General features: G+C 37.8%; 1 protein-coding gene across 1 annotated transcript in view; it reads right to left on the bottom strand.

The window, feature by feature from the left end:
• Window positions 1-14738, bottom strand: part of R3HDM1 (R3H domain containing 1) — a 51916-nt gene that overhangs the window by 15353 nt on the left and 21825 nt on the right. Inside the window, 7 exon segments of the mRNA XM_010016356.1 lie at window positions 1154-1274; window positions 1791-2051; window positions 7094-7248; window positions 10716-10970; window positions 13713-13939; window positions 14087-14137; window positions 14220-14257. Of these exon segments, the coding sequence (XP_010014658.1) occupies window positions 1154-1274; window positions 1791-2051; window positions 7094-7248; window positions 10716-10970; window positions 13713-13939; window positions 14087-14137; window positions 14220-14257 (1108 nt within the window).

The raw sequence follows: 14738 nt of genomic DNA, 5'->3' as shown, positions 1-14738 counted from the left end.
AGCGTTTTAAAGTGATCTGACAACCCTACCACAAGTGGGCATCACATCTTGATGATTCTGCAATGAAATAATCCTGTGTAAATTTGTGAACTGAACCCTGAATAGCAACTTCAAGCATCGCTGCTATTGGAGCACTTCCTAGAACTGCAGAAGAGGGAGCCATCCCTCTCACAGGCTACTTAATAGAAGAGCTATACAGAAATCCAGTTAATCTTTGTAAAAGCTGATCTTTCATCCTATTTCTGTAGAGCAACACTCAGACAGGGGCCAGGGGAGAAAATAAAAAATTCTTCTTCCTGAAGGGAACTCCGAAGGAAACACCAAGTCTAACATTCATCTAAGACATGGTATAAAAACCTGATTTTTAAGGATCTCTGCCTTCAAACATCACCAGCTACTGCTGAAAGTTTTGACTCTGAGTCAGAAGTAAATTTGTTTCAGGAACTTCTCTTACTGGGGAAGTCATAATGATATTTTTAAGTACAGTTTATCAGAATGATGGTAGCTACGGTTACAATTTGTAAGGAAAGAAGGACAATAGGAAAGAAAGGAGACAAAAATACAGCTTGGTAACATCCCTAGAAAGGTAACTCAATAACAGTTGTAAAGTCTTCACTAAAAATAGGAGGAGCAGAAAACTAGTTCTAACCACCTAAGCCTCATTATATAGTCAATACCCAGATACCTTTAATCATAGGACAGGAAAGACAAATTAAAACTGTTGTCACTAGTATCTTCTGCACAGCACTCTTTTCATGCCACAACATCTAAAATTAGTATCTTTTGTTTAGAACTTTCAGTTAAGCTACATCTCTACAATGTTACATCATTTAAAGGTACTAATTCATCTAACTTCGTAAGTTACTAAAAAGTTAGTTACTAGGTTACAAGTTTTTAAATTATTCAGTTCTAAACTTAAAAAAAATTATCCTATAACTGAAGTTGCAGCACGAGCCACTCATAGTAATGGCTTACATCAAGTTTCACAAACAACCAACTCAAGTTTTTCCACCTTGGGTTAGTTACATTTTGTATTCCATTATTTGAACCTCTGCTTTATCTAAAATTTTACAGCAAAATAAGTTTAAGAAGCAAAACCGGGAGAACACACACATCATGTGTTCCAATGAAATGCTGAAAGAGTTCAACAAACCTGTCTGCTGTCCTGGCTGTGCCAATGGTTGGTTTTGCTGTGTGTTGTAATGGACAGAAACAGGTCGGTATTGTTGACTGGAGTGTGGATACTGACTGGGGGTACAATAGCAAGCTGGCATCTAAAACCAAACAACAAATAGAGAGATTCACTACCTGCAAGCTTATAGAAGTCGGATATCTAAATGCAAAACCAACCACAATGTAAAAGTGCAAGACCTACTAAAAAAGGCGTGACTAGTGTTAAAGAGATTAGCAATTAAAAATACTTATACTAGATAAATTCCCTCTTTAACAGCTGACTTTACTTTCACTGTAGAAGTGACAATTCCTAATTTACAAAGACACATCTGAGACACAGGAAAACTATGCAGAACATAGTTTTATAAACTTTTATAACATAGAATTTTGCCAGTCAGTTGTAAAATAGGAAAACCTGGGTGATTATTGCTTGTCAAGTAAATTGAAGTAATTCATTTCAGAGCACATAAGCCAGAAAAAAAACCCCAACCCCAGAATAAATGCATACAGGTGCAATGTAACAAGGAGCCCCACACCATATAAAAAAGCTCATTAGTAAAAAGCATGATCCATTATTAAACATAGCTTTTAGGAGGATGGAAACGGGGCCAGTGTACCTGTGGCACAGGTTGCTGCATATATCCCTGCTGTGGGAGTACTTGCTGGTTGACAGGGTGGCTGGATGTCGAGTAGCCTGGAGCAGAAACTGGCTGGCCAGAGGGTGGTGGAGGTGGAGCAGCTGCGATGATATAACCAGACTGCTGTGGGGGCTGGAGGACTACAGTGGACTGGAACATAGCAGTATGAGGTTCAGCTGGATCGGTGGGTGGCTGGCGGGCAAGACTCATATGGCTGAATTGTGATCCTAGGTTGTCTTGCTATAATAGGTAAGAAGGAGAAAGATTACATTCACAGATGTATATTCAGGGCCGAGGGGAAGCCAGTATCTCAGCAAGTTTCATATATGCGTGTCTCAAATTACTGTGCATTAGTAGCATCAGCCAAAGAACAACAGGAAAGAACAAGATGCAAGTCATAAATCATCTTCAGGGTTGACAGCAGGAAAGAACGTCCACACTCAGAGACTTCATTCATTTCACTACAAATACTCAAATTTTGGATTACATTCGCCTCTATCTACTTATTATGAGAAATCAATTGTCAAAAATGAAGTCAGAATTTATGTCACATTTTCTGACTGGACTCCATATGAAAACTTCTAACCCCAGTTAAAATAGCAGAGGGCATTAGTATTGCTGAAGTAATTTTTCTTTTAAGAGTGCAAGTTAATGAGGCCCTAATCCTGAGTAACAAGGTACATTCCTCTAACTTGGTATTATACTGCATGCAAGGATTAATTTTTTTTTATAGCCTGAAATCAAGTAATAGCTCCAAGAAATGTATTCTAGTGGTTACCTTCTACCTATGTTTTATTAAGATCTGAAACTATGATAATGATTGCCCTGAGCACTGCAGGAGTTCTGTGAAATTTGAACTGTCTATTACTGTAGCCCCAAGCTCCTTTTCTTTAGAAGCAATTCAGCATTAAATTATCGACATCCTGGTAATAGGAACTAATTGCTAGTATTGTAATGTTTTGCTAAACAAGATTTGGGTCATACTTCAGAAGTGGACTCTCCAAACATGGAGGAACACTAAAGAACACTTGATCCTCTCTTAGATCATCCTGAGAAAAGAGGAGTTAATCAAGAGTAAGTGTAAGCTCTGTCTTTCACTGATCAGCTACATTCACATGTTATGGTGAAATTTTATAGTTCCAGGCTATTCTTAATTACTACTGGAAATACGAATTTGCACCTGAAACTTTATTTAGAATACCTTTACAGCTTAAAAATACCCATTTTCATTAGATCAGCAATCTAACTTTGCCTTTTGCATTTCATTCTTTAATGATACCTATTAATGCAACTATAATGCTTTTTCAACACTGCTTTTCATAATACCTGGTTTATAGAGGAGATACTGATATTTAACTGTGAGTTAATATTGGCTTTAAAAATGTCCAAAGAAGAAACCCAAATAATATGCATTTATTTCTGTTACACTACCAATATGAGTAAATTCTGATCTGGTCAGCATGGGCATGATTAACCACTGAAACAGGGTATTGCCAATAAACGGGTAAGGCAAACTTTCCTGGTACCCACTACAAGTGTGTTGTATTTAGATTATGAACCAAGACCATCAATGCTTTAACTATGATACTTAAGTTACCATTAGCAGGAACAAATTTTTGAAGCTGCCAGCGCCCTTAGTGTCTGAACCCGTTTCCTGAATATGAAACGCTCCAAAATTATGATGAACCTGGAAGAAGTTTCATTCTCTGCATTAACAGCCATATGCCTGACAATGGCTGTGAATCACAGCAGACACACCTGAGTTAGCTGCTACTAACAGCAATTCAGTCATATGCTGAACTCACATAGGAAGCTTACACTGGCTAATTAAACATTCCCATTTCATTGCTAGGAAGGTAAGAGTTATACTGACTGCAGTCCACACATAATCAAACTCTAAAATAACACGAGAAATAACATTCCTATTAAAAACTCTCCACAACACGCAATTCCTTTTAGAACTGCGTACCTGAAGTACACATAACAATTACCATATAGTTTTAATTACATGCAGGCTATTGAATTCAGAGAAATATTTATTGTTAGAAGACATTTCTGATCAATGTTGAAAGTAACAGCAAAATAGAAACTCCAAATACATCCTAAAATATCTATTGGATAACACTGTGGTGGGTTAACCCTGGCTGGCCCTTAGGTGCCCACCAAGCCCCTCTTTGCTCCCCCATCATTAGCAATACAGGGGAGAAAAATAAGACGAAAAGCTCACAAGCCAAGAAAAGGACAGTGAGATCAACGCACCAATTACCATCACAGGCAAACAGACCTGACTTGAGGAAGATTAATTTAATTTATTGCCAATTGATAAGAGAGCAGGATAATGAGAAACAAAAAAATAAAACCAGCTTCCCCCAGTTTCCCTGCTTCTTCTCTGAGGCTCAGCTTCACTCCCAACTCTTCTACCTCCTCCTCTGAGTGTCACAGGGGGATGGGGATTGTGAAGTTCATAACGCTTCACCTCTGCTGCTCCTTCCCTCCTCAGACTCTTTCCTTCCACAGGAGACAGTCCTCCATGGACTTCCCCAATGTGAGTCCTTGCCACAGGCTGCAGCTCTTCATGAACTGTGGGTGCCCTGCGGGGTCACAAGTCCTGTAGCAAACCTGCTCCAGTGCAGGCTCCTCTTTCCATGGGGCCACCGGTCCTGCCAGAAGCCTGATCCAGTGCAGGCTTCCCACAGGGTCACAGCCTCCTTCAGGCATCCCCTGCTCTGGCATGGGGTCATCCCCAGGCTGCAGGGGAATCTCTGCTCTGGTGCCTGGAGCACCTCCTCCCTTTCCTCTTTCTGACCTTGGTGTCTGCAAAGCTGTTTCTCACTCCTTCCTCCCTCTCACAGCTGCTGCACAGCATTTTTCACCCTTTTGGAAATACATTATCACAGACATGCCACCAGTGTCACTAGCTGACTCAGCTTTGGGCAGCGCAGGGTCAGTCTTGGAGCTGCCCAAAATTGACTCTGTCTGACAAGGGGCCAGCTCCTGCTCTTTTCTTGCCTCAGCCCCCATGCTACCAAAACCTTGCTACACAGACGTATTCACTAGAGCATGAGAGCAGTCTGGGGAGTTGGGAAAGCCTCAGCTTTTGACCTGGGCTCTAGTTCAGATTCGGCCTTGGATAACATTTACAAGGTTTCAGTTTCAATTTGTGTGGGGTTTTTTTTCTGTTTGTTTTGGTTTTTAAACACAAAAGACTAAGATGTTCAATTTCCAGCTTCTATTTATTAAATAAGGGATGCTAGTGAGGTAGGAGGGTTAAGAGTTCTGGCAAAGAGGACAGAAAAAGGTAACCTCAAAAAAACCCAAACAACCAAACCAGAACAGCTGACCCCTCAGAATGTATTAGTATTCAGCAGAAGGAAGAGTAGACAAAGCAGCAACAAAAATGGATGAAAAGAGGTTAATCCAGAGACATAAAAAGGTATTGACTGGCTATCAAAACAATAGCATTTGAAAGCCGTTCCTTTTCCAAGGAGAATAATATATATCTAAATACAGATACAGCCTTAATTGTATGAATTTCTACTGAACTTGAAGTAAACACATTAAGAATCTCAGGAACTATTTTCCCCTTCTCAGTAACGTTTCGCTGTGATTGAAAAGGTAGCCAGTCATTACACTCGTATCACACACCATTACAAACAACCAAGCAAAAGTCAGCATCCACTAAAGATTAACCCATGCAAGGAGGAGATGATCAGAAGATGTAATACCACAGAATATTGCTGTGTAGAGGAGACTGGCAGGAGCGGGGGTGGATAAGAGACTGCTGAGTACTGAACAGGCTGGGAAGAAGGCTGCAGAGGCCGCATAGGCTGAAGAAAGAACAGGTTTATAAACATGGTTAACATCAGAGTAAGAGAAGAGAAAACTAAGTCAGTCTTTTGTAATGGAAAAAAGCAACTAGGCTCCATTATGAGAGAGGGAATGGAGACATCTTTCTTTAAGCTCAAGACTTCATAGAATTAAAACTGAAGTAATTTTCAATATCCCAGTTCCACAGCAGAAATAAATTTGCTTTTTGTATGTTATATTAACCATTAGCCAGCAAGTTGCTTCTGTATAGTATTTACTGTTACTTTTAGAGAGGGTTTTATTTTTAAATTATAAAACTACACATGTATTCTTAAATACAAGTTGTTTCAAAGGATCTAAATGCAGAATGAATTTACTATTAACCACAGATTAAAACATATTACTTTCATTTATTCAACAATACTGTTTTCTCTAGACTGGTTATTTGAACATCAGAGAGGTATAATTGCTGATGGTATTTCAGGCAGGTTCGACTCCAGTATCCACTGAGAAGGCAATCATAGAAGTAGTAAAGAATTTGTGAAGAAAACTGCAAATACCACATACGCACTTCCACAAACTAGACAGGGAGAAAGAGCACAAATGAGCCTTTTTTCAAAACTGAGCATCCCTACTGTGGCGTACACAGAAGATTTAGTCAGGGTTAAATGAATAAAGATAAAGGTTTAGATGAAGTTCTGTAAATAGCTTTTATAGTTTGAGAACTATAAAAATTTGAGAACAATTTGAAAATACCACAGGAGACTACAGGTAGCAGCTTGGTGCCTGAGAGAGCAGCTGTGAAGAGAAGTAGAACCCTCCTTTGCCGCCCCATACACACTCTTTGCTTTTCTTCAAGGGCTGTGGTTGTCTTTAATCTGGCTGATTCTACTCAATTACTTTTGTATAAAATGAGGATAAAATATATCCTGTATTTCAGCATGCAGTTTTGTGAGTAGAGTGAGCCAAACCACTACTAAAGAGGCGTTCCCATTCCACCAGTCCCAAGCTACCTCTGTCGTGCCATCACTACTGCTTGTGCAGTACAGCCCAGGAATTCACCTGGCTGAAAAATAACCTTAAGACAAGGACACAAAGTTTTCACTTGGATTAACTCTCTTCGCAGATTGCTGACTACGTTACTGTTAACGTCGGGATAACTGCACCGTGTGACTACTCATAAAGGCAGAACCTCTTTTCCACAGCAATCTAGGCATGGTATGCTCTTGATACCATTATATTCTCATACTAAAATATCTTCTGTATTTTTGAGAAAAGACTGCCTACCACATTCAGTTGTTAGCAGAATGGATAGTTCTGATGACTAGGGGAAAAAAGTCCAGTTACCTATATCTGTGCAGCTCTTACTTCTCAACATACACTTAAATGGAACAAACCTATTGATCCCTTGCCATCAGACAGCAATGTGACAGTATCAGTCATCAATACAAGTATCATGTATTTGACATGTGCACCTGTGAGAGGATGTGATTTGCTGCTGGCTGTTGCTGAGGTGGTGCAGGAAGAGGCGGCTGTTGTGGAGGTCCAGGCACTTGGGTCCTAACAGGTTGCTGAGGCATAGGAGGATTGTACACAACTGGAGTGCCATCTGGATTAAGGAATGGCTGACCTGAAAAGGTGGAAGAGAACAAACACAACCAAATGACAGCCAGCTGCATCATCTAAGCCTGAAGAAAACAAATATATTTACAGTAGGCAAAATAATAATTTTTGAAAATAAGTGATGTCAAACTGGTTTATATGACAGATTCATGCCAACTCCCCACAATCACGTTTGTAACAGCAATGACTAAACAGGCCTCACTTGACAAACTACAGGCAGTGAAAACCCAAAACATGTAAGGTAAACAAAGATACCCCAGTCTTTACTTTGTGAACACAGATAAATATTTGTTGTATCCTGCTTGTCCTGAAAACGCATTTTTAATTAAGTGGATTGAAAAGAGCAGGGGTAATAAAGGAAAACCCTACTAAAAATACTATTGTAACAATCTTTTAAAAGGCAATTAAATGAATCTCCTTTAATCAGTTTGAACACCAGTCAGAACACAGGAGAGCTTAAAGGCAAAACTTAAAAAATGTATATATACATATATACATTTGCAAAATACATTGCAGCAATATATAGCTGCAGTGATATTTCCTTAACTGCTAATGAGATTACTGTCAAAGGACTCTCATCCCCTATTCACAGACAAATTGGCTTTCAGCTTTCAAACTAAATAGTGTAGTATTAGCCTCCTATTTAATCATTTGCAACTTCAATATTACAGCAGTGGGCTGATGAAAAAGAATTAAAAAATAAACTACTTCAAAGTAAATTATAAACAAACAGTGATTTATTTTGGTGCCTGGGTTGGGAAAAACAAATCAAAGGAACAACAGATTAGCTCACAAGGGCCCATGCCTAGCTGCTTAATTACATGTGTCTGGCATTGGTTTATTTTGATACTTAAGGTCCAAAACTGATATTAATTTTTCTCTCTGCCGATACAAATATTTTCTTTTCTGAGATTCTTTCCAGAAAGCTATAAACTGAGACTAGAGCTTCTATACCCTAGCCAGGGTCCTGTTAAAGTAGTGCTCCTCCAGATTTCTTTATCCCATCATATTGAAATAAATCTGGCCAACATAAAAGTGTAAGCTTACTGCAGAAAGGACTGAGGCAATTAATGCAAGAGGTAGAGAGGAAGTATGAACTGACTTGCAAAAGTAAGCTACATATATTATGCAGCTGAACTGCAGGCGATCAAGCTATATCCAATTTAGCTTAATGGTTTTCTCTTTAATGCTCAAGAATTGGCAATGTCCACAAAAATAGGGAGTCAGATTTTCTTATTTCCTTCTACTGCTTTCTGGTAACCATGAGAGCTTAACTTGTTTCCTGTAGTGGCTGCATAAGAACTGCCTTTTCCTAATTATCACCTTCAACTACTGAGAACAACTCAGTTGACCTAAGGTCATGAGATCCTGTCAGAAATCCCAAGAAACTAGCTATGTTTTTTGAACAGTGACTATCATTTGAACAATAAAGCCAGATGAACAGTTACAGAACATGATTATTCAAGTATATTTTAAGTCAATTGTTTATCTGAATCTAGATATTCCCGATTCTGGAAGTGTACTTTATCTTCTACTAGACACTCACTAGACGTTTAACATTCTGTTATAAAAGACTATTAATGAGTGATTTAAGTACGTTAACAAATTGATAAAATGTAGTTAAAAATCACAAATTGAAAATTAAGCTAATTTTAATCAATATGAAAGAGTCAAGTCTACAGTTCTGCTGCCTCTTCTGAGGGGGGTGCAAGTACAAAATGCTTTCAGATGAAAAACTTTCACAACCACATTTGTTTCTCCGCCCTTCCCTGTTGCTATGTGGAAGTCCCATCAATGTAACAGGGAAAATGACCAACAGTACAGGAGGAAGAAAGAGAAACTGATCACACACAAAACATCAACAAGCACATAACTGAAATGAAGAGGACTCAAATCCCACTGCTTTTTAAATGGTAAAACTGTATCATTTTACATGAAATCACCTTCAAGCTGATGGTACGGTTTCAGTGCTTGCAGTATCTGTTTTGCCATACAGTAACTAAAGATTTTAGCATAGTCATATTACGAAAAATGACAGCCTACATTCTTTACGTTTAATGTGGAGTACAGAGTACTTTAGTGTATCCAGACACTAAACCTGCTTTTTTTTTTTCTAGCAAAACTTGCTTGCTAATGATCATATTTCTCTTCAGATGCTCAACACATAATGGAAAATTCACATACAAGATGTGCAACTATCATTATAACTAGAAAATTGAAGTCAGTAGTGCTGTTGTCCAGCACCTAGGTCTAAGATGGCAAAGACATCCTCCTCCAAATCCAATGGCTAGCTACAAAAATTACATGCTACAGCTAGTCATTTGTTACCCGTTTTTTAGCAGGGCTGGCTTAAACTGTTCCATTTATACAGTAAGTTATTTAAGAGAAACCTTAGGCAGCATATCAATATGCAGAATCATCGGTTTAAAAAAAATCTCAAATGCTGTATACAACAGCAATTAATTTATATTACGGAAAAGAGAACTTTATCTATTCCAAAGTTAAACCTTTCAGTTATAGAAGAGAAATAATTTAATAACTCTTCATTTTAATAACCCCAATGAGAAAAATCTAGTTTAAAACATCACATGCAGTTATATTCTAACATAACAAATTCCATCTACAGAATGATGAAAAAAAATATCCTGAAGTATTGTCTTTTCCCCAAGCAAACCAAATCTTTACACTAAAATTAAAATACAATAATTTTCCACAGGTAACGTGTTATATAAAAGGTAAATCAAAATTTTCATTTCTCAACTTGTACAATAAAGTAAAAGTTTGCCCAGAGAATGCTAACTAGTCATTTAATCTGGGCAACTCTTTGCATCTACAATGTGAAGTATCAGTTTCCTACTACTTACTAAAAATACCAGTATTGGCCAATTACACCAACAGGTTTGAACTGATAAATAGAAGTTTAGAAATAGCATGGAATCTCACACTTACTTCTTTCACTTGTTTCAAATCAGTGTCATGAACATAAAGACGTAAGAGTATGTTGTGACAAAAATAAAAAAAAAAAAGCAACCAAACAAAAACAACCAACCCACAGGATGATAAAATCTTTCACATCAACATGAATAATACTTTAGGCTCTCTCCCCTCACTGAAACTGTTTTATAGTAGCACTGGGAAAGATTTTTTCCCTTTCCCAGAAAAACAGATGAAACAATTTAAGTTGTTCTGTGTTCTGGATAATAAATCACAGGATTTTCAGATTTTGTCCAAGTCACTTATTAAAATTTTAATTATAAGTTAAACTCTACTAGAGAGAAATCAAGTGAATTTACTTATTCCTTTGATCCTAGAGTCATGCTTTCTTTCAAATTAAGTGCACTGAACAAACACAACCACAGAAAAAAAGAGGGAAAAAAAGAAAGGACAACACTGACATTCAGTCTTATGCAAACACTCGTGCATTTTTCTCCAAGATCTCAATTGAAATAAAAACATCCACAAGCGTGTACCAACCTGTTTGAGGGTTGATCAGAATACTGCCAGGCGGTATGCCTGCCGCTTCCAAGGGAAGCAAAAAGAAGCTAGTGCTAGTAGGTGCCACTTGCCCGCTTATGCCACCATCAAAGGAAAGAGAGTTACTAGTGCTGACAGTTGGATAGACGGCAGGCGTGCCATGAGAAGGCTGGCTTAGAGCTGGCACTGGAAGAGGCTGCTGGGTGTGAGAAAGAGAACCCGTGGATGACCCTACACTACTAGAAGACTCTGAACCTAGGAAAGGAGTAATGAGAAATTGTTTTTACCTAGAGACAGAAACATCACACTCACTTAAAATATATACTTGTAAATGCGTACCCTTAAAGCTCAGCATTAAGTACATTATTAAACAGTGGCCTTTACACTGAACTCCCCCCTTCACCTCCCCTGGTGAATACCATTACAAGACTTCTTCTGTGAACCAAGGGTCAGTTCAGCACTGCTTTGCACTGTAGGAAGGCTTTCATAATTAGCTCAGATTTTCTGGACAGAAAACAGATGCCTGTACATATGCACGTGCTGATGTTCAGTCCATCCACAATTCATTTAGGTGTCTGGACAATTATTTCAAAATGGTGCACGCACATGTATCAACTGGATACACCACAGCGATGAACACACATCATACAACTGCTGCATGGGTGCCAGCTGTGAGGTAATGCAGATGCCATGGGCCCAGTGTCCCTTCAGACACACTAGCTAAATTTACATGCTCCATAGACATAGACAGCATGTGAACAATAACCATTTCCTTTTTACTATGAGATGTCAGAGATCTTCTCTGACTCACATGCTGGACAAATTGCAATATACTAACAAAGCCCAAACTAATTTTTTTAATTCCGCTGACAATTTCCAGACTGAAATCAAGAATACAGCTGAAAAAAGTCATGGTAACTGGTAGCTTTCACTAAGTTGTATGCAACAATTCAAAGTTCAGAAAGAGTATGAAATAGCTGATTAAAAGCAATAAGCATTTTATAGATATAAACAGCTATAAACATTGCAAGGCAGTGGAGAACCAGACCCTGAGCTTTCTGAAAGCCATTGCATGCAGCTAAAAGCAATATTCCAAAAGTCCAGTATGGACAGGTCCATAGAACTGCACCATTCCTAGATTACTGTATACCTAGCATCTCTAGGCATACAGTTTATTGTTGTTTTTATTAAGTCTTCACAATGATACTCGCAGTACTTGGAAACAGAACATAGCTTAAATTTAAGAACTCTTCATTAGCAGCCTCTATACAATCTAGAAGAGAAAGTAAGACAAAAAGGGCTGCAACAAAATTTATCTACTGATAATGAAGCAGCTCTGCTTCTTTCTCTCTTGATAAAGATTTCTAATTGTAACCCATTCACTTGTGCATATGAACAGATAGTGCAGCTTGAAGCATTGGCTGATACTGACTATTAACCTTTTTTCTGTTGCTAGATGAAGTGAAATACGAAGGTATTAATTGTAAACTGGGCAAAATAGCACATCCCAGCTCTGAAAAACAATCTTCACCTGACCAGAGTTAATTTGATTTGTTTACAAGTGTATCCACTTCTAGATTATGTAGAGAAATGAGGCTGAAGCCGTAATTAAAGCCAATTACATCTTGGATCAAAATGAACAAAACCAATCTCAACACATGCAAAATCACCACAACCTGTAACTGCAGCGAAGCAACCACCAAAAACAGGCATTCCGACCTTTGAATGTTAACTCTTAGAATGCCAAAATAAAGTTTCCAGTGAAATTTTAAGAATCCATTTATGTTCTTGCAACTTAGAAAATAAAGATTTCTAAGAACATATTTTTTATTTAGACTATTATCAGGTTGTAGTTTCCTTTCAAGCTGTGCCAAATACTATTACTACATTGCTAAATGAAATAACTCAATATGATGGCACAATTTTACAGCATATGCAGAAATACCCTGGAATGTATTTAATACAAGTATACAAAGGACAAACAGAATTTATAACTGGTTTACTGCATTAAGACACACAAGTGTGGTGATAGACATATAAGGTAGTGGTGGTTTACGGGAAAGCAAAAAGTGTTAACATATCCTCATCAGAAACAAGTTTCATAAAGAAGATCGCAGCCAAGCATTAACACAGGCAAGCAATAATATTGTGCTTTTTTACAGTTCTACTTCAAGTTCTGAAGCAGTGCATCTGTTACCCACCCATGCGTTTACAAGCCTCAAAATTCTCCACAACCAAGATTATCTATTTGATCAAACTGCATTGGCATTTAGAATACAAATATTTATTAAATTTCATTTTTGACCCACAGAAGATTTAGATCCATATTTTTAGAGATTTTGAATTGACATTAATTACAAGTTAACACACCTTTGAAACCCAGACTTACATTTTTCCCCAACATTTCTGAATCTTAAACAGTATACTTTGATCACTGATCTGATTTTTCAGCAATCTAAAAAATCAAGCTTTTTAGCCATATTCATTTAAAGAATGGCACTGAAACACAATAAATATAACTACAAATTGACAGGCTTTAATGCTATTTTTTCCTAGCTAGAAGGATAGCAGCGCACTGTTTCCTAAGACTGCACAATGCAGCTTTGCCACATTGAAACCAAAGAGCTAAACTGTAATTTTTTTATTTTGTATAAAGTACTTCTGTTGATAAAGGTTTTCATATCCTTTGTATGAGATGAAATGCATTTAGCTTAAGGCCATTTATAATGCACTTTACAATTCTACTTCCAAAGTCAGAAGATTTCATTTAGTTTATTACCTGAATTTTAGCCCTCCGAGGCAGTTACCCCTAGAGGGCTAGGTCTGCAGTTAATCTATGTATGCAGCCCCCACTAAATTCAGAGGGAGTTATATTCATGGAGCACCTACGAGACTGAGGCCTCTACATATGTACACATCTGCAATACGCATCAAGTATCAAAACCATCAGGTACTTCACTGCTATGTAACTATGCATTTGTACAGATTTTATTATACCTGTCTTAGACAGCCTGCCTGTGCTTTTGCTGCTTCCAGAGCTATCTCCTCTTGTCAGAACTGATATCCCACTGAAGCTGCTGGCTTTCGTTACAGCTGGCTTCAGATTGCGGATGGAGCTATCAGAGTCGGTGCTGCTCCAGGGACGGGGTTCACAATACTTCAGATCATTCTCAGTACTGCTCTGATGGCTGTTGGCTGATCTCCCTGATGTTTCCTTATTGATTCTGTAAGTTATAAACTAAACTTTTAGCACAAGCATCAATTGCAAAATAAGGGAAAAAAAAAAAAAGAAAGGAAAAAAAAAAAAGAAAAGGTGAAATGCATGCAGAATACTTTGGAAATTTTTTTTTTTTAAAGAAAGCATCAAATACCTAAGTATCTGTCGTCTTTGTTGTGTACTATTAGTTTCTTCCTCCTGGATTCTGTTGACATTTTAATAAGATAGCTTAATATTTATTAAGAAAATAGGAAAATGAAACAGAATTAAACTGCAAATTTTCTTACCTTTTATCAGTGAAATAATTCTCTTGGGAACACAGGGACTGAGGGGCAAAGAAGTGTAGAAATTAATACGAATGGCATCTAGAACCCCTACTACAGTGCAGTAACAACACATGCTGCAATACAGAGTCTTTTGTGTTAGACATGGACTTTTACAGCATCCTCTTTATATTAAGCTGCCTGAAAACTTAAACTTCTTTGGTGGATAACTTCCATGTTATAGGGAAAAGAAAGCGATATAAAAAGGCCCATCTGCAGGAAATAAAAAGTTGGCATTAGCATAGTTACAATGCTGATTATTGTGTTTATATCAGTATTTTACTGAAGTTACAATTCTTCCATTTGGCCTTCACTGCCTTATGTCACTTCTTCCATTTGGCCTTCACTGCCTTATGTCACTTCCAGCTGACGTGTGACTTCATGTGCCTGTTAATACCACCTGAGTTGCCTTGGCTTTTGCTTGAAAGTGTGAAGTAGATGATGATGCTGGCTACTGTACTGAATTCTTTGGGTACAAGTATG

Source organism: Nestor notabilis, unplaced genomic scaffold (assembly GCF_000696875.1).
Source record: "Nestor notabilis isolate BGI_N333 unplaced genomic scaffold, ASM69687v1 scaffold10426, whole genome shotgun sequence".
Classification (NCBI taxonomy): domain Eukaryota; kingdom Metazoa; phylum Chordata; class Aves; order Psittaciformes; family Psittacidae; genus Nestor; species Nestor notabilis.
The sequence above is the reverse complement of the archived record's forward strand: the minus strand, read 5'-3'. Positions and strand labels throughout refer to the sequence as shown.